Source organism: Boleophthalmus pectinirostris, unplaced genomic scaffold (assembly GCF_026225935.1).
Source record: "Boleophthalmus pectinirostris isolate CB_2022bp ecotype Guang Dong unplaced genomic scaffold, ASM2622593v1 HiC_scaffold_22, whole genome shotgun sequence".
NCBI classification, from domain to species: Eukaryota; Metazoa; Chordata; class Actinopteri; order Gobiiformes; family Gobiidae; genus Boleophthalmus; species Boleophthalmus pectinirostris.
Genome location: NW_026571190.1, coordinates 13,485,418 through 13,510,544, shown reverse-complemented (window position 1 = coordinate 13,510,544; position 25,127 = coordinate 13,485,418). Strand labels below are relative to the sequence as shown.

Genomic DNA, 25,127 nt, shown 5'->3' with positions numbered 1-25,127 from the left:
ATTATGGATGGTCTTTGTTCATGCTTTTTATGGCTATTAAACACGTAGTTATATAAGTGTTAGCTGAACATCTGAATAACCTTACTGAAAAAAATATAAATTATTAGGTCAATTATGAGTGACTGGCAGCAGGCTTCTCTTAAACACTATGACCGGAAAAGACTGAATAAAAATCACACATTAGGACAAAAAAAGAATCAGAATTGAAGCAGCGATCAAGGCTTTTGTCCCAGAGCTACAAAGGTGAGTGGTTTCAATATAAAGTAATTTTACAGCTCTGCACACTATCACCTTTATAATCACTTTAACTAGCTTCAGCACTCACCTCGACAATGAGTAAAATGTCCATGAAACGGAAATGGAAGGAATTCACATAGCAGGAAAAAAAAATAAAAAATCAGGTAAATTATCCCCAGTGTATTAAACTGTATGGACCACATCGTAAGACTATCATCTCCACATTCTCACATAAAGGTCCTATATTATGCAAAATTGATTTTTTTGAAGGTGCACTATTTAAATTTTCTGGTGTTTCTGGTTTCTGCCATATTGCATTACACTATTTATCTTGCATTTATTAATTTTCCAGTGTAGGGCCTGCCACCTGCTTGTATTCATAGAGATGTTACTGTTTTGCTTGCAGGTATTATCTAAATCCATGGAGACAAGAGGGTGACAGCACCAGGCCAAGTTACAGGTCAGATCTGTGGAGAGGCAAGTTTTTGCACAGTAAGAATGCATGCAGGTGGAATGGCATTAATTCAAGATAGATACATTTAATGACATACACATATAGTTTAATCATACTGTACAGCACCTCAGGCAAAGCAATGACAATCTCCTCGGAGACAAGCATGTGGTGGAAAAGTTACGTAGTGCACCTTTAAAATGGCATATTCAGACATCCAACCACAAGTGACCAGTTACAATACATAAACAAAGAGGTAAAGAGAACAGCAAGAGGCTTAAAGGTGCAGTGTGAAGGGAAAGTTACAAGAGCGGTCACAGATTTTGTTATTGGGGTTCCCAAACTCGAAAATTCAAAATCAAATTGTCTGTGATCACTTCAAGTTGCTAAACATTTAACACCAGGTTTAAACGAGTTAGTTGATAGTTTATTGTGTTATTTAACCTAATTGTACGATTCGCCCCAAAAATACATTGCATACATTGTCATAAATCTATCAAGTCCTCTTGACCCCAGTGCCTTGAGACAAAATTTATGCTAAATCTCAAATCTCATCATGTGCAGAAATTTTGGGTGTCAAAAAACAAAGTATGGTGTCTAAATACTGATCTGAGGAGTAAATGTGCTTGAGTAACTGTAACCGGGTTCTATTCATACAGATTTTATTAATTCAATTTTACACTTGACTTCACCATACAGCTTAATATCCTTGCAGCATAACTTTTCACAGACTGTTGAAAGCTAGTGTTTGTGGTATAAAAATATTAAAGGTGCACTATGTTACATGTCAGGCTACCTGCTTGTCTCCATGGTTATGTTAGTTTTGGCTGGAATATATGGCATTAAATGTATCTGTCTAGAATTGATTTCATTACGGGTGTTTTTATAAAACAAACATCTTTTAAAAAACACACATCCTCATTCAAGTACTGTTGCCTCTTCACAAATCCAACGTGTATTTTGGTCTGCTTGTCTCCATGGTGATACATATGGTGCAGAGATAAAAAAAAAAAAAACATTACTGAGGAAACCTCATGGACAAGGAAACAAGCAGGTGATGTATCCTCCACCAGAAATATTACATAGTGCCTCTTTAACAGTTACAGCCAAATGTCAAATTGTACACACTGCCCCTTTAATGCCATGTATGAAAACAGCATTAGCCACTTGCGCCTGGTTCACTTAAACCATGCTAAGTGCACCAGGGTTAGCAGTACATGAACATCTCTGGCCCTAAAGACACTCCTTGCAGCCACACTCCACAGGCTTCTCCACATCCTGAGTGACGGTTGTCCCATCCTCGCACTCGAATGTTAGCTTCCGTCTACGCACCCTTAGCGGCGAGCAGCAGTACGATGTGTTATTGAGGCTCAACTCTGCCCCGGCCTGACAGCGCCCCCTACAGTCCACCCACGAGAAGGGCTTGGTGGTCTGACAACGCAGGCCTCCTCTCTGCAGTTTGTGGAAGTCTCGCACTGGCTCGCCGCGACAAGGAGACTCTGGAGACAAAATACATGTGAAAATATAACTGGCGACATTAGCTGCACAATGCCTCCAGATGCACAAAAAGACAGTTTAACTTGAAATAGCATCATGTCTAACTGTAACTTTTCTGCGGGAGGTTCTGCCACCTACTTGTCTCCATGGAGATGTTACTGATTTGCCTGAAATTTTAGCATTAAACTTGTCTATATTACTTCTCAATTTTTATTAGAGCAAGTCCCATTGGGAGGAGGCTCCGGAGAAAACCCACAACAGGAGGGACTATGTCTCTCGGCTGGGCTTCAAACACCTTGGGGTTCCACTAGAGGAGCTGGAGGAAGAGTCTGGGGTGATAGAAGACTGGGAATCCCTGCTTAGACTGCTGTCTCCATGACCCAGCCCCGGGTAAGATGAAGATAACCTTATTGGATAACCTACACCAACTGCTTTTTGTTACAGAGATAAATGAGTTGAGTTGAGGGACCCTCTACCAAAAAAGTTTCACAGCACACCTTTAAGCCAAACTGAATGTTTACTAGAAAACTAGTTCTACTTACTTTTTAACAGAATTTTTAGTAGCCCCAAAATTTACTGAATTATAGTAGCATGAGTATTTTTAAATTAATTATTTTCCAACTGTGGCTATGACCAAACCCCGAGACCAAAGTGCAGCCATTATTCCACTTTTGCACCTTTGAACCTTCACTACCTGATAAGAACACATGCAAGCCCCCACACATGCCAGGAAAAACAAGTGTAAACACATGTCCTGTGGTAAAAAGTGACTCTTGGTGATGTGGTTGTGGAGGTGAGGCAGAGGGGGGCGCTGTTCTCACCGATGTCGCAGCTCTGTCCAGTGAAGCCCTGGTTACAGGTGCAGCTCTCACCCCTCTCCGTCTGCTCACACACTCCATTCACACAGGGCAGGCCTTGGCACAGCGGAGCCGGCGCCCCCTTCTGGTTACACAGCACACCATGGAAACCCGGCTCACATTCACAGCGGTACATTTGAGAGTCCAGCACCACACAGCGCCCCCTAACACACCTGTGAGTAAAAGCAATACAGACTGTAATGGGCCAAAGGGATAAGTGAAGAGGCTGTAATCTTTAAGTTTCAGATGACATCACAACATATAGGACAATATTATTTAATATTTGAATTGAATTGCTGTTTAATGGCCAGATTCCAGATATGTTGACCTGGTTTATGGTTAATATCGCTGTAATTACCACATGAAACAAAAACTGGCACAAAGTTGAATGTCTTTTCTGTCAGTATAAAACAAAAACAAAAAACAAAACAAAAAGGAAATTCAGAATAGTTTCAGAAACAGATTTTTGTATAGTTTCTGTTATTCAACCCCCAAAACCAGTTTGTTGACTTAAAAACATAAAATGTATATGGCATTTTATAATGTTAAGGTTATGAAATTCATGGATCAAGTTATGGATCAAGAAAAAACACATGTCCCAGCCCCCTTCCCCTCCATCTGAAATGATGACATCATGAGGGATCAATAATGTAACCATAGCCTTCGATTCTTGTATGCTGAAATAAAGCTATTTGCTAACCACAATGGACTTTGCAGTTCAAATATTACTGATGCAAATTAATCAATACAAAATTGGTGTTAACATTGTTATCGTACTCACTTGCTGTTTTCACATGGGTTGGGCTCTGTGGCCTTGGTGACGACATCACTTCCTGTGAGGCTCGCTGAGATTGGCTGATCACAGAGCTCCCCACTCCAGCCCAGGTGACAGACGCACTGAGGGCCCTGTGGAGAAATGTACATTCAACATTTTAAAAAGGTTGTTCAAACAGGCACTCACTAAGTTAAACTATGCTCACTTTGGACCCAGTCATCCACATACTTTGACTGGAAAAGTACTACATATAATTTAACAGAGCATTTTATCATTGAAGAGCCTATGTAAACACAAAATCTTTGAAGTGACATTGTGTAACTTTATGGAGGTGAAAAGTCCTGCATGATTCCATGAAAACAGAAAGTTAAAAGCACATTTTTCTGTGATAGATATTACATTTTAGTGTAATAAAATGAAAACAAACAAACAAACAAAAAAACAACAACAAAAAACAGGCTTTTATTTTAGATGGCTAAAAGGTTACATGGTGGGACTTTAAAATGCATGCATGTAATTAGAATTTACATAATTAGATTTGCTTGTTGAGAAAATCACCTCTTAAGGCAATAAAAAACTTCAAAGGAATAGTAATGTAATAATGTAAGTCAAGATCCTGGAAATAACAATCATTTTATTTTACCTTCATTTTCTATTGACTGAGGCCCTGTGAGGTGACTGCTGATGTGATTTTTGACTATACAAAAGTAAACTACATTGAATCTCATAATGCAATCTGTAATGTCATGTGACAGGTCAGTTACCAGTGCTGCATTGGGCTGGCAGAGTCCGTTTACACAGGGCACTTTGGCACAGGCCTCACACCCAGGCACCACCCCCGGCTTCATGTGAGTCTGAGTAAAGTCCTGCAGCTCGTGGTTTATGTACAGGTTTCTGATGCAGCCGTGAAAACTGGAGATGTTCAGAGGAGTGGAGGAGAGAGAGAGGGAGGGGGGCAGCACCTCCTCTGGCATCCCTACAACACAGGGCACAGGAGTGAGCTTACCAGTTTATCCAGTTTAAAGTTATATGACTGGTTAGACTACTTATTTCACTAAAACATAGTTACCTTCATTTTAGTTTAGGTATGAACAAAGACTGTATAAAGAAGAGGAATAAGGGAGTGCGACATTACTCACAACGTTCGGCTCCTGTCAAATGAAGGTCACAAGGCTAGCAGTTTTAGGGGCATATTTGGAGCAGAGTTCCATATTAGGAATAAGACTTTATTTACAGACAAAATATCTAAATAAAAACACCAGGATCATGTAGAGTGAACTAATAACAGTTCAAGACCAAAATTACGAGGCTCACTGCAGCAGTTACAGAGAAAGGGGTGATAATTTTTCAATGTAAAGTCAAGTGGAACCAGTGTCGATGGAGCCGTATGCTCCCCTTTGCTCATTTCCTATTTGTAACCCAGTAGCTAGTGGGTTAGCTATGTCCATTTATATATACAGTCTATGGATTTGACTAAAAATCTTTCCTGCTTTTTTTTTTTTTTTTTTTTAATGCTTTTTTAGTTTTGGTGAAGTGTACAATTTTGCTTCCTGGTTGGACAAGGGCAGCAACCCTAACATAAATAAAGGCTAAAACCTGTCAAAAATGCACAATAGTTACGATTTGACCAATTTAAATAACAACTAAAATTTTGTTAAAAATTGTATTTTAGAGAACATACAGTATTTGGTGACATAGGTAAAGGGATTCCGTTTTAGAACTCATTGCTTCCTGCATTTTTTGTGGTCTTGTTTTCAATATTCCATTTCCACAAACTGCCATTAACTTCATAATTATGATAAAAAATTTTTTGTTTTCCCCAAGAGTTTTGTTTATAAAAGTAGTATTGACTGTGCTGTTGTGGTCAGTTGTGTGTGCACGGCTTGATTAAAAATTCACCCATGTGAATATTAACCATGTGCCAAAACGTTTGTGAGAGATAGGGACTAGTTAGATAGATTTAAATATGTATTTCCTATTTTCATGATTTGAACTGGCAGATTGCAGTTCATAAAAAATGTCATTTTGAAATGTTTGTGATAATATTTACAGCAAAAAACAGTTGAATTTGCTGTACCAATACATAGTCTGGTATGCTGAAGTTATTTATGAGCATTTAATAGACAGATCTCCCCTGGGCTCTTCTGGAGCAGGGTTAGTGTCCTCACCTCCCACGTACAGCGGTGTCTCTGTCGCGGTGCTCTGACTCCTGCCCAGACTGTCCAGACTTTGAGGCTCTCCTCCATCCACAGAAAGGTTCACCATGTGGTTAAAAGTCACCAGCTCAACTGTGTGGAAGTGCCCATCGTTCACCGTCTCTGCACTGGGCACACAAGCATACAGTATAGAACACAAAAGTAGTGATGCTGTGGGTTCAAGTCTATAGTGAGGTGACTGAATGTAATGGCAAACTTCTGTGTTCTTTTCTGTCTGATCTCTGAAGCTCAGCAAGGCAGGGGCCTTGCTGAGCTTCTCTCCTGGTTAGTACCTGGATGACGGATCACTGGGAAAATCAAGTGGCTCTACTGCATACTGTTGTAGTGTCCTTAGGCAAGACACTTCACCCACCTTAACTAATATGAATGTTGTGTATTTATGAGTTTAGGAGGAGCTGATGGTGCAGATTGTCAGCCTCAATTCCACCAGTCTAATCCAGGGCAGCTGAGGCTACAATATTCGTTTACCACCAGTGTGGAGTGATTGAATAAAGTATTAAATAATGCATTATTATTATTATTGTTAATGTTACCTGTAGATGGCGCTGGCGGGCTGGTTGCCGGGGTCGTAGGTGACTCGGACACGGCCTTGGTGAAGCTCCACAGCAATTGGTTCGTCATATCCATTGTACAGTAATATACCATTATCTTCAGCTGTGGACACCTGCAGTACAAGGAAGAGTTCATGTCCTCTGAGAAGAACTGAAAAGCTTACCTTTAGGAAATCTTTCAAAACACCTGTTAACCCTTGGAGTTCAAATCTTTAAAAAAAAAACTAAATCTACTTCAGTAATATTTTCTTGAAGTGTGTGTTTTTGCTATAACGTGTGACTGGTCTAAGGGCTTCCCAAACTTTTCAGATCACTAAAATAACCAAGTGAAAGAGAAACAGTCTTTGACAACATTTAATTACCAGCATATTGATTTTCCTCAAAAAGCCTATATATCTTCATCTCAGTGCCTTGCAAACCTCATTTAATAACAATGTTTGTGTAGCCAAATATTGCAGTACAGAGGAAAGTGATCCTCTGATCCTTTTGTGAGTTGACCTGTAGAGTGATATTGGCCTGGCTCCAGTTGGGCACCTCCGGCAGTTGGACGTATGAGTCTCTGTTGATGAAGTTCACACTGACCAGTCTCTCACAGCTTGGGCCCTCAAACCCTGCGGCACACTGGCACTGGGGGGCGCCAGAAAGCTGCACGCACAATGCCCCATTCTGACAGACTATGGCCCCACACGGAGAAGGGCCGGAGGGCCGCACTTCACACAGGTCTCCACTGGGTACAGGGACAAACAAAAAATGTATCAATATAGTTTTTTAGTGATAATTATACAAATAACATTTATTTTCTAAAGACATTTTTAAAGTATGAATACTGACAAAAAAACAAACTATTCCCCTTCAGGGTGGGAGTGGTTAGTATACAAAACATGGCTTTACACTTTATAAACACTGAAAAATCATATGGTAAGATTGTTTTTCTTGTATATTAATATTTTTGTAATATCAAGTTTATGCAGCAGGAGTTTAAATTGTGAAGACATTGACCCAATAAGCAATCAACTGACGCATAGATCTTATGTTACTTGATGTTGTTTTATAGGTTTGTGCCCAAAGCTCCTTGTCAAAGCCTGATCTTGTCACTGGATGGGAGACTGATGGGAAGATCAGGTGCCAGAGTGTGGCATCAGTAGCAAACCTGTTGTTTTATCCTCTGGCAAGACACTTCAACCACATTTCCTGGTATGAATGTGTATGTTGGTGGTGATTGGAGGGTCAAATGCCACAATTTGGCAGCCTGTCTCAAGGCAACTGTGGCTACAATAGTAGCTTACCATCATCGATTTTGGAGTGAATGAGTGAATGCAAAAAACTATAAAGCAACATCTCTATAAAACTTGTAACAAAGTGAAAAATGTCTGGTACCTGAATCCTTTGGGGCAGAGGCAGCTGTATCCGTCTAGTTTGTCGACGCACTGAGCTCCGTTCTGACAGCGGTGGTTCAAACACTCATCATAATCAGAGCCACAATCAGGACCCACCCAACCCGGCGCACACACACACCTATGACATATACAACAGGGAAAGATTATAAACAGTAAACAAAAGGAGGCAAAGATTTCACACACTGTACACACTGAAATCACTACACACAAGTGGGCTGACTGTCAAAGAAAAAGGTAAAAATGTTCAACAATATGACATTTAATGTATCTATCTCCACAGTGACAAATAAGTTACAGGAATGTGTGAGGTGATCATGTGCAATGCATTTTAATTAAACCTTACATAGTTACATAGTGCACCTTTAACATCTATATCTTATTTACTTTCATGTGAAGCACTTTGGTCAGATGTTTACATGTGCTATCTAAATAGACTATATTAGTTGTCGAGTGTGTTCACCATTGTACACACATTACATAAAAACACACAGATTTTCTTTTCATCTGCACGAAAATGACTATGGAACACTGCCAAATCCTATGTGTATCACAGATTAAGAAAATAAAATTGGAGAATAAAGTAAGTACAGAGTAGTGGGCGTATGCCGGTGGCAGTGAAAAGATACCAAAATGGTATCTTAAAAATAAGCAAAAAACAAATACAACTTTGGGTGATACCTGGGGCCACTTGGAGCACTAATGCAGGTGGACTGGTGGAGACAGGGGTTTCTTCCTGGAGCGCACACATCCTCTTCCTCTTCACACAACAGTCCTGACCATAAGCACAAGATAATAGGTACACAAGGTTATCATTTATACAGACGATGATACATTCATCAAATCTCCCTTTAAACAGTTAAGTACACTTGTTTGAAGGCTCTCCACAATTCAATCTGAGAATTCTTTTTTAAATGGTGAATGGTCACATTTATACACTTCTCTACCTTCAAGGTTCTCAAAGTACATTATATCAAAAGACCCATTCACACACATTCACACTCCAGTACACACAGACACTTGGGGCAAGATGGGTTAAGTGTCTTGCCCAAGGACACGACAATGGCATTCATCTGTGGAAAAGGGATTCAAATCTCTAATCTTCAAATTAGAGGACAAGCACTTTACCAACTGAGTTTGATTGTTTAATAACCCTTTTTACAAGTCTGATACATTTGTCAAACGTGTTCATTTTATCCACTTTATTTTCCAAATTTTGATAATTTCTTGTTTAAAACTACAGTGAAAATGCCCTTGTGCTCGTTTAGCACTACATAAGAACTGGAATAGTCCTGTATAGTTGGTTTAGATCTGGTGACACTTGAAAAGTCATATCTTTTCTTTGGTGGTACATGGTGGCTACTGATATAAAGCAATATTAGACATTAGACAAGTGGTCTGAAAAACAGTGTATTTCTCTGTCTGGGGGGGATACCTGTGTAGTTTGGGGGGCAGAGGCAGGTGTAGTTTCCCACTCCGTCCACACAGGTGGCGCCGTTCTCACAACCGTGATCTTCACAATCGTCAATATTCACTTCGCAGAATGCCCCGTGGAAACCAAAAGCACACGCACAGCTAGAAAAATAATAACTTATAGAGTACTTTTTGGGATACTCAAAGATGCTTTATAAACAATAACAAAAACACACAGTAATAACAATTATGAGTATTAGTAACTACTATAATTACTAAAGTCGCACTATGTAACTATGTGATTGCAGAGCTTGGAATGTACAGTATAGCACTGTAGCCTTGTATGGCATGAAACATACTGTATCCATCTTATCTAAGTTACAGGTCATATCTGTGGAGAAGTGATCCTGCTCAGAGGCCCTGCTTTGTTGTTTTTTCAAAGGTACTTTTCTGAATTTTTTAACTACAGAAATCACTCAGTAAAGCATTTCTTATAGTTCCTCTGTATTTTTCCTCCTTAAGGCCCCTTAAGCAAATCTTGACTTTTAACTATAGGATAAACTCAAGTCAAAATTCCTTAAACCTCCAAAGTGTCTTGACCGCACAGTGACCCTCATAGCCCTCTGGTGGTTTGGATTTTACATCTTTTATTTACTGTACATTCACTGTGCTTTGGTCTTTTTCATCTGTTTTTGAATCGGGGACAGTGTGTGGCTTCTGGTTCAACTGCAGTTTGTCCCAAATTAAGAAATGAAGCATGAAGCGTGAAATATCAAGAACTCAGTCTGACTGTAAAAGCATGTGGCACAACATAGAAAACCGGATACACAAAAAGAACCCTATATATTCAGTGGTTTGAGAATATATTTAGCTATACAATACGGGATACGTCTGTTGAAGGGCCCAAGTTACACTATTTTCTGATCTATGTTACAATGTTGTTTCATCAAAAACATACCTGTAGATGCGCTTTGTTTGTTTTGCCTGCATATTTAGACTGTGTTCTTTTCTCAAATGGAAAACACTCTCACAATGTCATGGGGTAATACAGGAAGTGCTCCACTGTGTTTTTAAACTCCATAACCTTCACTACAATCATTTGGATGAATTCAGCCCTGGAAGTGACAATCTCTACTAAACAATGTTTCATGACATTACAACAGCAATAAAAAAAGGTTACTCAAACATGTGAAACAAAACCAAACTCCAGGAACATTTTTGAACATTATAATATGGCTTAAAGCTCAAATTAGACAATTTAGCGCAATATAGGACCTTTAAAAATGTTTTTTCTTTCTGTGGTATTCTGGTACATAGTCCCATCACAGTACTCTGTTCTGAATACTTACAACACAGGACACTGAGTTGTATTTTATTATAGTGGAAAAAGGTAAATTAGGATTAAAACAGGGTTATGTTTGTTGCTATATGTCATGTATTTATTTCTCACTATTAAAAAACAAAACAAACAAACAAACAAACAAAAAAACTACCTATATAAACTGTTACCTGAACCCTCCGGTCTGCTCATCACTGATACAGGTGCCTCCATTGGTACAGGGTTCACTCACGCACGGGTCCACTGGAGTCTCACAGTGTTTCCCCTGTACAGAAGAATAACATTTCAGTTAGACCCATTAGAAATTATATTAAAGATGCATTATGTCACTTTTCTGGTGGAGGGTTTGCCACCTGCTTGTCTCATTGGAGATGATATCTCTGGTGGAAGAACGTACCAGAGAATGTGCCAGTTTGTCATTAAACTTAAAATTATGGAGATAGGTACATGACCAAAACTGACTCAAACTTATGTGAAGAAAACCATACAAATCCCTAGTCCAATGAAAACAACAAGAGAAACTTGCAAAAAATGCATTTTAATAAAGTATGGTCCAAAATATACATAATTAAATCACAAGAGTCATTTTGTGTAATATAGGAGCTTTTAATGGGAGATTACATTTTTGCTTTAGAATGTAACACCAGATTTGTCATTGATTGGCTATATAATTATAACTCCCCTTACATTTGCACTAATTACACAAATCTATAGTGTGTGAAAGGTGCTCTGTTCTTACAGTGAATCCGGTGGGGCAGGTGCAGCTGTACTCCTGACTCTGGTCGTCATGACACTGGCCCTGGTTTAAACACGGAGACGAGACACAGGGGCTGCACTTCACCTGCACCCACTCCTCCACTGGGCCTGGGGGACACAATCCATACAAATGCAGCACACATACATTAAAAAACACTGCTCCACCAGACATAATACATGTGAAAAAACAACACACTTAGATATGAATCACTTCAATCAGACCAGAACAAAAATACACAAGTCCACAGAAACTGCTCCTCCACAGGGCTTAAAGAAAATATACAATAATACTAGGGCTGCGTAATATGAGAAATAATAGTTCATATTATTGCAACTTTTCAATATACTTTTTGATTTGTTTTGTTGCAGTTTACTTGCAAATCAAAGTCAAAGGGATCAACATCAGCAGTACCGATCTGGAGGATTAACCTATTCTGCACATTTTAGGAAAATTTAAAAATACTTTACGCCAATTACACAATTATAATAGAAAACACTGGTATACAATAGAATGTAATGTTACACACAAAATAATAGTAATATCTTAAATATTACCGTGTGGTACTTCTGACATAACCATAAACCTAAAACTATTCAGATTTTTAAAATAATATTTTAAGTATCAATTTTCTTTTTTGACAACCCTAATATAGACACAGGGAGAACATGCAAACTCAGCCATTATATTATAGTAACATTCCTCTCCTTATGGTATGAATTAATGTGTCCATATTTTCAAGAAAGTACATTTTCCAACATTTTTTCCCATAGACTTTGATTTGAAAAGGTTTGAAAGCTTGGTTGGGGGCAAATTAGCTATATAGTAATGGAATGGCATTTGTATTTCCAGAACCAGGGCTGGAGTGGGCGAGTGGGCGGGACTGTTGTGTTCCATAAGTATACTAGTATCTAATTTTTTTGACAATCTATACTGGACATAGGGAGAACAGGCAAATTCGATACAAAAAGGCTCTACTTCTTTCATGTATTAAATCAGTTAAATATATGCAGTTTTTCTCAGCCTCATTATTGTTACAGTGACATTCTTAACACCAGTGTGATTTGGTCCCCATGGCGATTCCTCCTGTCTGCCCTCACCATTTTAAAACACTGCTAAAGAAGTGACCACAGAGAGCCTATGTTTTAAACCAGCCTAAGCAATATAAAGGAAAAATTTACATTTAAAAATACCACAATTAGCACCTAGCTTGATTTTTCGCAGTCAAATAAGTAGAATAAGATGTAGAGTTTTAATGGAAAATCAAGTGCAACACATTCACAAATAGCTCACTACCAGGGGGCACTTTACTGTTCATTTGCAAGTTTTGTGATGGAAATTAGCAATTAGCCAGATGTATGTATGCACCTAATAGTAATTGATAAAAGCTTTTGTTAATTTATTTATCAAATATTCTTTTAAAGATTAGTTTAATTAAACCTTTATTGTTTTCTTGGTAGCAGGAGTCTTCAGAGTTGAATAATGGCACCACTGTCTGAAGATATTGTGAACACAGATTTCTGACCTATCATCCAGCTCAATTTAGAATGTTTTGATGTAAATTTGATACAGTATATTCAATTTATTTTTGGTTCATGAATATTAGTCTAGAATGATATGAAAATAAATAAATTACATAGTGCTTATTTTGCATTTACTTATTTCTTATACAGTATGTCTCATGTGTCTTGCAGCTGCTCTTACCACAGACATAGATTATTGCATTTACAAAACCCTTTAACAAACAGTGTATTAACTACAGCTTAAGCCCACAGCAGACGTGTTTTATTCTTTCTGTGTATACACTCTGGTCTATCGTATCCATAGTGACTAGGTGACCCTTGTATCCTGGCCTTGGACTGGTCCAGATCCTGCTCTACGATTGCTCTGGTCTCTGAAGTCTAAAGGAGAGGCGACGCTTGTGTGCGACAGGTGTGTGGGAGGAGAGAGCAGACACACACAAAGAGGAGGTGTTACAGAATGTATCGTACTGATAAAGAGAGAGAGCGAGAGAGAGAAGAGGAGGGAGGGATGGAGAGAGGGAAGGACAGGACCGAGCGAGGGAGAACGAAGAGAAACAGAGCGGGAAAGAAGAGAGAACAAGACGAGAGAGACAGAGACAGAAGGAGGATAGTGGACAGAGTGGGGGAGAGAGAAGAGAGATAGAGAGTGAGAAAGGGAGAGAAAGAGAGAGAGAGACAGAAAATAGAAGACTTGCATTAGACAGGGGAAAAAATGCATGCACTCACTACAACGGCATGTTTTTTTTTTTTTGGAACAAATATTGTGCATTTTGAAGCCCAAACATTGTTATGAAGTATCAGTGTACGTTTTTGATATTTGCTAAGTAACTAAGTAACATAAATAAAAAGAGTAAATCTAACACAATTCAGTAACTCAGTAATGTGTATTCTACATACATATTTTTGATTGGGACCAGTGTGAACTCAAGCCTTAGAGCTATGTGCAATTTATGGCTGTGTTGCATGTAATTAAATATTGGGAGGAATATTATTTCAGCTACAAAACTGATGTGTAAATGAGAGCATTCAGCGAGTACAGAGGTGTGCATGCCCCTGCTTCTACAGCAAGGGTCTTCAATTACATTTTCCAGGGGACCAGATTTTTTGGAGGGCTTCGGTCTGTGGGCTGGATGCTGAAACTGCAGCTCAATTTCATGCTTGATCTCTATAATATCCACAAACATCTCAAGTGGTACAATTCAACAACAGAAATCGACATAAAAATATCATAACATTATTGTTCCGTGAAGCCAAGACAAAATGCAGTGACAACCTGAAACCAGTGCAGTAGCAGGTCTAATACTAGATTAGGTTTAAACCAAGACCAGGACTAAGCAGGTTTTGGACTAAAGCAGAACAATCAGGTCTAGAGTTGAGTAGGCTACCACAATAAAGATCTAACTTTGCTATTTAGTGCACTAAAAATAAATACAGCTTTGTTAGTACATACACAGCAGTCTGTCCTACCTCGCAGTCAGAGATTAAGTCCATTCAAACAGCAACGTGCTGTCCAAACTTGTACGTAATGCTTCTCGGACTTCAAAGCACACAGAGCACACGGCCCTTGTGCATGTTACATTCACACCAAATCATCATTAAGCTTTTATTCTCTGTGTCTGCATTCCACATGTGTGCTTAGTCTGTGTTTTTTACAAGAACAGGGCTCTCTGACCCATCATGCATTTGGCAGCACCCGCTAAACAACTTCAGTTGCATTTCCTCCACCTCAAATTTTGTGCCCTGTTTTTCATATTCATTCACAAATAGGAGCAAAATGGCGCTGTGCCTTTTTTCATGTCTATGTGAGATGCAAAAGTCAACTGTGTCATATTTTTGCTCCACTTTTAGCATGTTTATCTGTTTAGCACATGAGAAAACACTTTCCGAATAAGGCTTTAGTGTACTGTCCTCACCGTTGCACTGGAACTTGTCTGCGGGCGTGGTGAGCAGCAGTTTCCCCTCCATGCCCTTTGGTCCAGCACAGCGCGCGATACCCGGCTCCTTATACCCACTCTTCACCCAGTCTGATAACCATAGCAACCGGCAGTCGCAATACAGAGGGTTAGCTCCGATTGCTCTGGGAAACAGAATACAAGCACATCATTCATGTAACTACATTTTCAATTCCTGATTTCTAGACAATAAAACACAATGAAAATCAAATGTATTATATCAATTCAATTTTCACTACATCTTTATTCCAGACTCATGGTCCATTTTTAAAACAGACAAGGACAGTGACAATACAAAACAATAAACATTTATGTTTTCAAAAGACAGCCATACCAGTGCCTCCACATATTGGACCGATATAGCATATCGCACTGAATCTCATATTTGTGAATGACATTATTATTTCATTTTCTGATTTGTTGAGTACGCAAATAAAACTGTACATTAAAGTTCTTAGTACAGCTTGCAGAGAGTTCACTTATGCAGTAACAAACATCTCAGTCGCACTCTTAATACCAGCAACCTTAATTTGATAATTGTCACTATTCAATTTTTATTTAGTTGCAACTAATCTCATAGCCCAAATTTAAAAGTAGCCACCAACTAGGCCCCCACACACTACAGGATTTTTCAGTCTTAAACGATTTTAAAATGTGCGACAAAAAGCACACACCACATACACAAGAAGTATCTAAATAATAATCAGATTTTAAAAATCTCCAATCGCAAAGACTGCAGCGGGATATGGCTGCAGAGCACAGGCTACAAAGCTGTGAGTGCACCTCCGTCAACCGTTTCCTGTTTACAGTAAAAACACTCACTTTGATACTCTAAAGCAGAGGTGCTCAGACTTTTTCAGTATGTGAGCTACTTTTAAAATGATCTTGTCTGAAAGATCTACCACCTAATACAAACATTTTAAACATATATTTATTTGTAAATGTATTATGAATTCTTACATGTACAACACATTTTGATGTATCTTGCATAACGTCATGAGATAATACTGCACAACACAATTAAACTTTTTACATGTTCGTAATTACTTGAATCAGGGGTGCCCACACTTTTTCAGCATGCGAGCTACTTATAAAATGTCCAAGTCAAAAATGATCAACTGACTACAAAGTCAAGTAAACTGTACTGGACTTAAAGGTTGTATGGAGGATTTTTTTTGTTTCAAGTTGTCAATGATAGCATTATAAAGATGCAGTAGCCTTGTAATTATGATGACCAAAAAAAAGAGAATAAAAATTCATCAACTCTGGACGTGGTGGGGCTAAACATTTGCCAATAGATAACGACACTGCCTCGTTATCTGTTAGCTGACAGGCTGTCAATAAATCTCCCTACGTTTCTAGCGTAACTGACTTGCCTGCGCGCTGCCGTTACGTGGTTTACGTACGCCTGTCACGCAGTCCACAGACGCAAGCCGCACAGACGCTGTTTACTCCACCAACGCAACAGTTCTTAGCGGCTTTTTTTGACCTATATCTTCCTCGCAGTTAGCACAAAGTTTGTTGCAATGGCGACAAGAATCCAGGAGCAGTTAGCCGCAAAAGAAAGTCCGTTTTTGAGGTCGCTGAAAGAAGAAGACAAGGGGAAAAGCAGCGAAGCCAAACTAAGGTGATTCTTGAAGATTCATTCCAGCGATGGCGCGAACTGAAGCAGACGCAGGGTCTAAAGACTGACGCATTGGTCGCCAAATTACTCCTGGACAGGTCACTTCTGCTTATTATGAAAACGTCTTTTATTTCCAAAACTAGCTTTAGTTTCCAAGAGTAGTCAAACGTTTTTCAGGACACGAAAGCGATATTCTGATCAAACGTTATTCATAAAAGAAAAAATTTTCTTAATTTTCAAGGCAAAGAAAGAGTCCGCTTGCTGCTGCGTGTTGTAGCTAGTTCATTCGCACGGAATCTCCGCGCAACTCTTCTCTGCACCCCTTTCCTGCTCCTCTCCCCGCTGCCCGATCCGCTCTTCCCCCTGCTCCTCACTTCTCCGGGATTTAGCCTCTGCACATTTACCAAACCAAACCCAGTTGTGCACGTTTATTAGGCAAACTTTAGCCACATGTCACGGTAGGTCTGCTCTGTGCTGTTGGCATCCTCTGTGCCAACACTCTAACATAAATTTAGATCAGTTTTTGTTTCGCGTTTTGTCTTGTCCTTCTAATCTGCGCACATTGTGGCTGGAGCCTGTGTGCTTTACCCGGGAAAGAGCGAGAGCGTGAAAAGGCGAGGAGCGGTGCGCTGACGTGAGCAGATGGACAGGTAGGATGTTTTAAAAAAGTTTAACCTGCCCTGTGATACACGCTGGTACACAAGGACTAACGCTGTTGCGGACAAGCCGCGCGCAGGGAGCGTGTGTGATTGTGATGTGCCGCACAGTATCCGCGTGTTCCAAATGGCGCACAGGCTATAGTGAGACGCTCCGCACGCTCCCGCACCCCGGTACAAGTTTATTGCCAACAGCAGCGTCCGTAATATGATCGCACTTGTCCAGTGTCAGACCTCGAGTGAGAGACAAGACCGAGTCCAAACGTGACAGAGTCCGAGACGAGACACGGCGATCTACCCACACGACCTTGGCGATCGATCGACTGGTAGATCGCGATCGACGTATTGAGCACCCCTGCTGTAGAGGGTTCAAAAGATCAGATCACTGCACTTTTAGTCTAGACACAAGTAAAACATGTGTTATTATTATTTGTGAAACGTGGTGCATATGATTTTTAAAGCATAAAAGACTGGCGATAGTTGAGTCACTATCGCTAATCTGCAGCTTCACCTCCTGCCTGCACTTTGTGGATGTAAACAGACACGTGAGGAATTTTTTACTCCTTTTTACTTTTAAAGAACACCTCAAACTGGATTAGTATAATGCTGTTTTGTGGACTGGGGGTAATTATTTGCGAAGGATAAATTCTATGGATAATGTGGATGAGATGCTGCGGTTTATATTTACAACTCCACCAGAGGTGAGTAATAGTTATTTTCGCTATTTCCTGAGTTTGTATCTTGCGTCTCTGTCTCCGTCACTCTGTCTGCCCCTGATGCTCTGTTTTAATGGCTGTTACTGTAGCATTGCTGATGTTTAGTGGTTATGATCTGACAGAGCAGCTCAGAGTCACACTGACACCACACATAAGGAGAGCAGCAGCTTCAAAATCGCACACTAAAGAAAAGTCGGGTCACGCTTCCCTGAACTCTGGGAGAAGCAAATCACAGCCTAAATCGGTCAAATTCTCCTGTAGTGTGTGGCGGCCTTTATTCATTCAAGATTCAAAATGAAAGGTTCAGGGATTTACACTGACTTCCTTTTTTTCAAAACATTATTCACAAATTACAGAGAACTGGCATTTACATCTGGACTTTCTATTTTGACAACTTTGATCAGTTGTGTTGTGACAAATGCATTTCTATTTTGAACAAACGTTAAACTAAAAAAAAAACTGAATTATGCCTTTCAGTGGTTTGTGATATCATGTTTAGCCACACGAGGGAGCTCTGCCACTACTACTGAGCTATACATTACAACAACAAAAAAGTATATAATTTTCTTTGTACGAGTAGAAATATTGCTGAAATGGCTAACTTTTACATATAGTGGACAAAATGCAATAGAAACAAGGTCAAAGTGAGAAACAGACTTAAGATCTATAGCTCATGGAACAGGTCTACTGATGGAGACAGGAGCAGGGTCAGTGAGTTCATTGTGAGTCATGTGACCTCATTGTTCTTATGAGAAGGGAATAAATGTCACAGAGGAATGCAACAAAAATGCATTTTCAATATCAGCTCAGATTTTGTCCCAAAAACAAGACCAAAATTTAAAAAATTGTCTGTAAAAATGTTTGATTGTTATTCAATTTTACATTTTTATTACATTTGCAATTTGTGCACTTTATAATAGCTGCCTTTGCATGTGTTCCACACTATGGTCTTTCTGTGTGTGAGGCAGTCTCTCCACAGATCTGACACGTAATCTGGTTTGGTGCTGCCACTTGCTTGTATCTATGGAGATAGATAAATTTAAGGTCTTACTGTGGAACAATTCAGACAAAGCAATAACATTTCTTTGTAAAGAGGCAGGTAGTGGACCCTTAAAATGTCTTTGCAAAGAAAGTAGAAAATTACGTCACCTTATTTAAGTCATGCATGACACATACTTGAGTAATATTTCAAAGTTTATAGTAGGTTTTTAAAACACTTTTCTCATAACAATGGATTCCTACGTACATTTACTAGAATGCCCTTATTGATCTAAAGACAGAAAGAGGGTCACTTCCTCTGGTGTCTGAACTGAAGTCTGCAAGAGTTCATTCAGATCAATAGAGTTCTGTTTATACCAGGATCTACTGTAAATTCAATTAGACCAGATGACACAGACAGAGAGGAAGAGAGACAGAGAAGGGGGAGACAGAGGGGAGGATCAGGCCAGAGAGGAGAGAGAGGGGTGGGGAAGAGGGATAGTGAAGTGAGTGAGGAGAAGAGAAGGGGAGGTAAAAGGAGAGGGAAAGAAAAGGGAGAAAGAGAGAGAGGGCTGAGAGGAATGGAGAGAAGAGAGAGAAAGAGACAGAAAGGAAAAAAGAGAAGAGCGGTAGCAAGTGGGGATGTCCGAGAAAGGCAGAGAGAGAGAGAGATACAACTACTAACTCTGTAGTTTAGAACTAACTAAAGTTTATGAAGAGCATGTGATTTTTGTATTATTTCATTAGTTTATTTGATTATTGCTACTGGATGTGTTAAAAATGTGCAGTGTGTGTTTACGTTATTTCCAACCTATTTTCCATTATAATATTGGAAAAAAAAAACTGAAAAAAGAAATATATATGTGTGTGTGTATATATATATATATATATATATATATATATATATATATATATATATATATATATATATATGTATATATATACACACACACACACACGCACACACACACAGATATATATATATATATATCTCAAAATGGTTGATTGAAGATCACAATAACTGACATATTTTTCATTTGTCAGGAAAAGCATGTGGTTTGGAGGAGTCTGGTCATTTATTTAAAATGATCTGTGTAATAGTATTGATGGTGTATGTTTATGAACAAAGTAATAGAAATAACTATAGTAAAAATAGTAAATAGTAATAGTAGTAAATAGTAAAAACTCACAGATGAGAAAGTGAGGCCACGTCACTGAAGATTCCCTTCTGCAGCTCTGAGATCTCGTTTCCGTGGAGAGAACTGGAGAAACAAACAAACAAGCGGTATGAATAATCAGATTAAGAGGAGAGGCAGAGCGCTTCACTGGGTCATAAAAAATATCTTTAAAACTGCAGTACAGGTGCTTTATGAGGGTTAAGTTCAAATCTCAGCAGAATTTGGCCCTTAATTAATAATGTAAAAATGGGCAAGGTACAAACCCGTGACACACCAACCGATTATATTAAAAGTCCTTACATGGGGAGGGACGCCAACTCCTTCCACCCAACTGGATGGTCTTCATCAGGGTATGAGTAATCACATTTATTTGGAGTGAGACCTGTTACTTTTACTAATCATAATAATAATAATCAATTCAATTCCATTCAAATATTAATAATGATATCAAAATGTTCAAACTAAAGAAATTATTTTCTGCAATTCAAAACAAAAAGTAAACATGGTCTACGAATAAAAAATCATTAATAAATGAACACATTTTAATCTCTCAAATGTTTTTGAAGTTGTCAGTATATAACATTGGTATTACAACTGTCATCAGTAAGTCAGTATTTGCTTTGAATATAATTAAGAACAAAGATATTTATTTGCTACATGCTGATTCATGTGCATGCCTTACAGCAGTCGGAGTGAGCGCAGTCCTGCCAGGGCCTGAGGAGGGATGCAGCGAAGAGAGTTGTAACTGAGGATCCTGAAACACACACACGAGTAAGACTTTAAACCTTTATATTCTTTATATGAAAGTACCCATGACAAGCTGGTCCACTCAAGTCACTAAACACAGCAAAGATAAAATATTTTCCAAAGTCTGGCAATTTCTGTGTTGTGTTGTGTCTTTTGGACATACACTAGGACTATACAATTATAGGTTATCCATCATTGTAGTTATACTGTATCTAATTTGCACAATCTATAAAATTTGTATTATTTAACAAAATTTTAAAAACTATATGACACCTAATTAGTTTTGTTAAATTATAGTCTGAATGACCAGAAAAATGAGTTCCTTGCACATAAATATTTGGATGGAATTTATGTCATCAATAGGTTTTGGAACTCAGCTCTAGTTTGTGTAATTTTCAACTCATTTTCCAAAATGACTGATGTAAAACTATGATAAATATTATATACCATATGAACTATCCCACCAAACAAAGTAATAATTAGAAAACCATGGAAACCTGTCATATGCGTTTCAAAGAGACAGAGCCTGTGGTTAGTGTAGTGGACTCACAGAGTGGTGAGTTGGCTCATGTTGGAGAAGGAGTCGTCTGACAGAGAACTGATCTTATTGTTGCTCAAATCACTGAAGAAAAACAACAAACAAAAACTGTTAGAAAACAAATGAGGATAATGTAAAGTGCTAGAGTGAATTGGATTAGTTTAAATGTTATTTCATTGGTTTGTCTATTTGACTATTGTTTTTGTGTGAAATTTATCAAAATAGTTTAATTGGATTCAAAACAGGACTCAAATGATTGCACATTCTGTATGAGGTGAAAGCTGGGGAAGGTGTGTAGTGCAGTCCACAGCCCCCTCTACTGGAGCAATGCATAACTACATACACATTAAACTCCACTAAATGTAAGTTTAATTAAGAATCTCACATACAGTAAAACAAAGGGACATGTTGTGTTTGTTGTTGTGCTAACATACATATGAAGAAAATAATAAAATATATTTTGTGTTTTTGACTCACACAAGCTGCAGATACTTGAATGAGGCCAGCTCTTTAGGGACACTGATGAACTGGTTTCCATCCAGGTAACTGCCACAGACTCAGATTAGATTAGCCTATGCTTTATATTATCACAGTAGAGGCTACACTACATAGTATAATACTGTAATATTATGGCAGAAAATTATTATACAGTCTACACCACAGTGAGGGGTCACACTCACAGTTCGGTGAGGTTGCGGGGCAGTCCTCGGGGCAGACTCTGCAGGTGCTTGTTGCTGCAGCGGACCACAGTGTCCACACAGGTGCACTGAGCAGGACACAGGGGCCCGGGGCCACACAGAGAGTCATCCACCCAGCCTGAGAGGGACAGAGGGCACAATGTACCATCATTTTAATCAGATAAAACCTCTTCTCCAGTAATGTCAAACTACTTCTACAAGTACTAGTATTTAAACACACACAAAAGCACTTCCTGAATTACCATCTTGGCACTAGGGGCTTCATTTATCAAACTCATGTACTAAACAGATAATCATTCTAAAAGTGGAGCAAAAACCCAAGGCAGTGCAGTTGTGCTCCTATGAGTTAATAAATATGCAAAACAGGAAGTCTTCACCAACATGTGGAAAATTGAGGTGGGAGCGATGCAACTTAAGTTGCTTAGCGCTGCCAGATTTATCACACCTATGAGAGTAAAAACTGCATGACATTATAGAATGTTGAAGAGACACAGGTGCAAACTTTTTATATAGGATAGATGCTGCACCAGTAGGGCATTTGATAATGATTTTAAATACTTTTAACGACCCACAAGAACACAATAACATGTTGTTTTCAAAGCAGTGGTAATAAAGTATACACTATTAACAAGTGACCCTTTGGCCCTGACTCCCACAACCTTTCCACTGAACCAGAGCACCTGGATTAATAACTGATTGATCTGAGCTCTGGTTGTTGATCACAATACAATTTTTTATGGAAAAAATTTGGAAAGCATCAATAAAATGAGAGAAACAACCATTTAAATGGTTAAAGTACTATTTGTGAGTCTGTACCATCTTCACATCTGAAGTCTGGGGTGGCGACATCCTGTAAGGGGATCTCGCGGAGGAAGGCAGGGCTTTGACAGCGAGGGTTGCCTGTGACAATTCTACGACTTCGAAGCCACGCCCCAAACCATGACAAACGACAGTCACATTTAAATGGGTTTGCCAGCAGATTTCTGTGGTAACACAACAGAGAGGAGAGGTACACACAGTAAATGTATGCAGCAATTCAAGAATAATCACAATCAAAATCATAATTTTAATGGTCGCAATTAGAAAATGACAGAAGTTGTAATAATTTAGGCAATATGATCTATTTTCTATTACATTTGTAGTGTAGACCTCAACAATGTTCTGAAATGCATTTGAGGTGATGTTTTTTGTTTATTCATATTTCTGTGTTCCCTTCAAATGTAGCACTCCTGGATGAGTTTAAAATGTTTATATTGTTAAAAAAGAAAAGGTGGTTTTCAACAGAAAGGGTGAGTATGACAAACTAAAAACAGCTTGTGACTTCTAGGTTATTTAAAATATCTTTAAAGGTATAAATACTACATGTAATTTGAGTGTCTAAAATAGTTCTATATATGACCGATGCATTATTTGTATTAAACCATAGTGCAAAGTTGGTTACTTAGTGTAGTCCCTTACAAAGTGGAGAGGTTGGGCAGGGCGTCGAAAGCCCCTGGGAGGATGGTGCTGAGCTGGTTGTCATACAGAGACAGGAGCCGGACGTGAGGGAGCCCAGTGAAGCTGCCATTGTGAATACAGCTAATCTTATTATTCCTCAGCATCCTACAAACACACCAAGACAGTGATACAGAAAACAAAATCAATGAGGAAAAAAATATGCAGAAACATATTAGATTTTTAAAAGCTCAAAGGAGTTAGTATAAAAAGGACCACTTGTGGAACAATCTGAGATTGTTATTACAAAATAATGAGTGTTGAATCTGGGGAGTTTTATAGATATTATATTAAGTAAAAATTGACTCGTTTTAGCTTTTTGTCATGATATTATGTTGTTAGCTCCTCAAAAATATTTCCAAAGTTGTCTTTTGTTTCATTCAAACATGTTTGAGTTAGTATTCTGTCAACATCTCCAATGCTCAAAATACTCTGTTCCACCTTGTGATGTCATGAAGTGGTAATTTTCAAGTTAAAATCTACCTTTACCCTTTTGTCTTAAATCAGCCAAACAATTCAACAAATTATCCAAATGATTCTAGTGAAGGTATACGGAGTGAGGTGGAGCACTTCCTGTATTAGCATCAAAAGGTGGAGATTTCTCTCAGTCTAAATATGCACGGTTTGTGTGTTAAACATGTGTGAATGAAACAAAACACAACTCCAGGAAGGTTTTTGATGAGGAAACAACATTATAACATAGCTGAATATGTGGCCCTTTAAGTTACCAAATAATAGATTTAGATATAGACATTGACAGTTAACCCTCTGCTCAATTTTACACATTTGTGTGCTTTGTTTTAGACACAATAAATTGTAGTTTGTAATTAACAAAGAGAAATATTAGTTTTCAATATAATACTGATAACATTCCTGTAATAGAGTATAACTGTAGACATAGACAAAGCATAAATAAATACATTTCTTTATAGTTCCAATATATTTTTTATATGAACTTGTAGGCTTAGCTTAAAATCTTGTCTTTAGTTTGACTTTAAAAAGGTACAATATTGTCAGTAAGTATCAGTGTAAAGTTGAAATGTGTTATACTCACAGCATGCGCAGTCCGTCCATGCCTCTGAACATGGCTCCTCTCACAGACTCCAGGTGGTTCGCTGTGAGGTGCAGCTCCACCACTGAAGAGGCGCCCTCGAACGCACCGTCCTCTATCTCTGAGATCTTATTGTTACTCAGGTTTCTGCAAAAAACACACAGTATATGTTGTTTATTTATGTATGCCTTATGCACAGACATAGACCAAGCTACTTTTCAGCTACTGTCATTGGGTAAACTAACATTTTCACATTAGCAAATTTACAAACTAATTCATCTGAATCTTTTTTTAATTTGACTTGCAAAATATTATATTTATTTCTCTTATTTGTATCACTTTTTTATGTAAACTACAGAGCAAACAAATATAAAGTTACACACATTTTCTTGAGTTGTTTGAGGCCTTTGAATGCACCAGTGGCCTCCAACACGGGGAGGTCATTATTGTTCAGACGCCTGGAGGAAAAACACGACAATTGAAAACTC

General features: G+C 38.6%; 1 protein-coding gene across 1 annotated transcript in view; it reads right to left on the bottom strand.

Moving 5' to 3' along the window:
• Positions 1 to 1,921: 1,921 nt before the first annotated feature.
• LOC110155971 (slit homolog 1 protein-like) overlaps positions 1,922 to 25,127 on the bottom strand; it is a 52,171-nt gene continuing 28,965 nt past the window's right edge. The window contains exons 17-39 of the mRNA XM_055158434.1: positions 25,023 to 25,097; positions 24,643 to 24,786; positions 23,553 to 23,696; positions 22,911 to 23,077; positions 22,325 to 22,327; positions 22,077 to 22,212; positions 21,874 to 21,942; positions 21,409 to 21,480; positions 20,794 to 20,865; positions 20,124 to 20,195; positions 14,921 to 15,084; positions 11,470 to 11,594; positions 10,901 to 10,995; positions 9,414 to 9,553; positions 8,660 to 8,753; positions 7,962 to 8,099; positions 7,083 to 7,311; positions 6,567 to 6,697; positions 5,986 to 6,140; positions 4,582 to 4,793; positions 3,824 to 3,948; positions 3,007 to 3,215; positions 1,922 to 2,187 (exon numbers count right to left, since the gene is read on the bottom strand). Of these exons, the coding sequence (XP_055014409.1) occupies positions 1,922 to 2,187; positions 3,007 to 3,215; positions 3,824 to 3,948; positions 4,582 to 4,793; positions 5,986 to 6,140; positions 6,567 to 6,697; positions 7,083 to 7,311; positions 7,962 to 8,099; positions 8,660 to 8,753; positions 9,414 to 9,553; positions 10,901 to 10,995; positions 11,470 to 11,594; positions 14,921 to 15,084; positions 20,124 to 20,195; positions 20,794 to 20,865; positions 21,409 to 21,480; positions 21,874 to 21,942; positions 22,077 to 22,212; positions 22,325 to 22,327; positions 22,911 to 23,077; positions 23,553 to 23,696; positions 24,643 to 24,786; positions 25,023 to 25,097 (3,037 nt within the window). The remainder of the gene's footprint in view (positions 2,188 to 3,006; positions 3,216 to 3,823; positions 3,949 to 4,581; positions 4,794 to 5,985; positions 6,141 to 6,566; positions 6,698 to 7,082; positions 7,312 to 7,961; positions 8,100 to 8,659; positions 8,754 to 9,413; positions 9,554 to 10,900; positions 10,996 to 11,469; positions 11,595 to 14,920; positions 15,085 to 20,123; positions 20,196 to 20,793; positions 20,866 to 21,408; positions 21,481 to 21,873; positions 21,943 to 22,076; positions 22,213 to 22,324; positions 22,328 to 22,910; positions 23,078 to 23,552; positions 23,697 to 24,642; positions 24,787 to 25,022; positions 25,098 to 25,127) is intronic.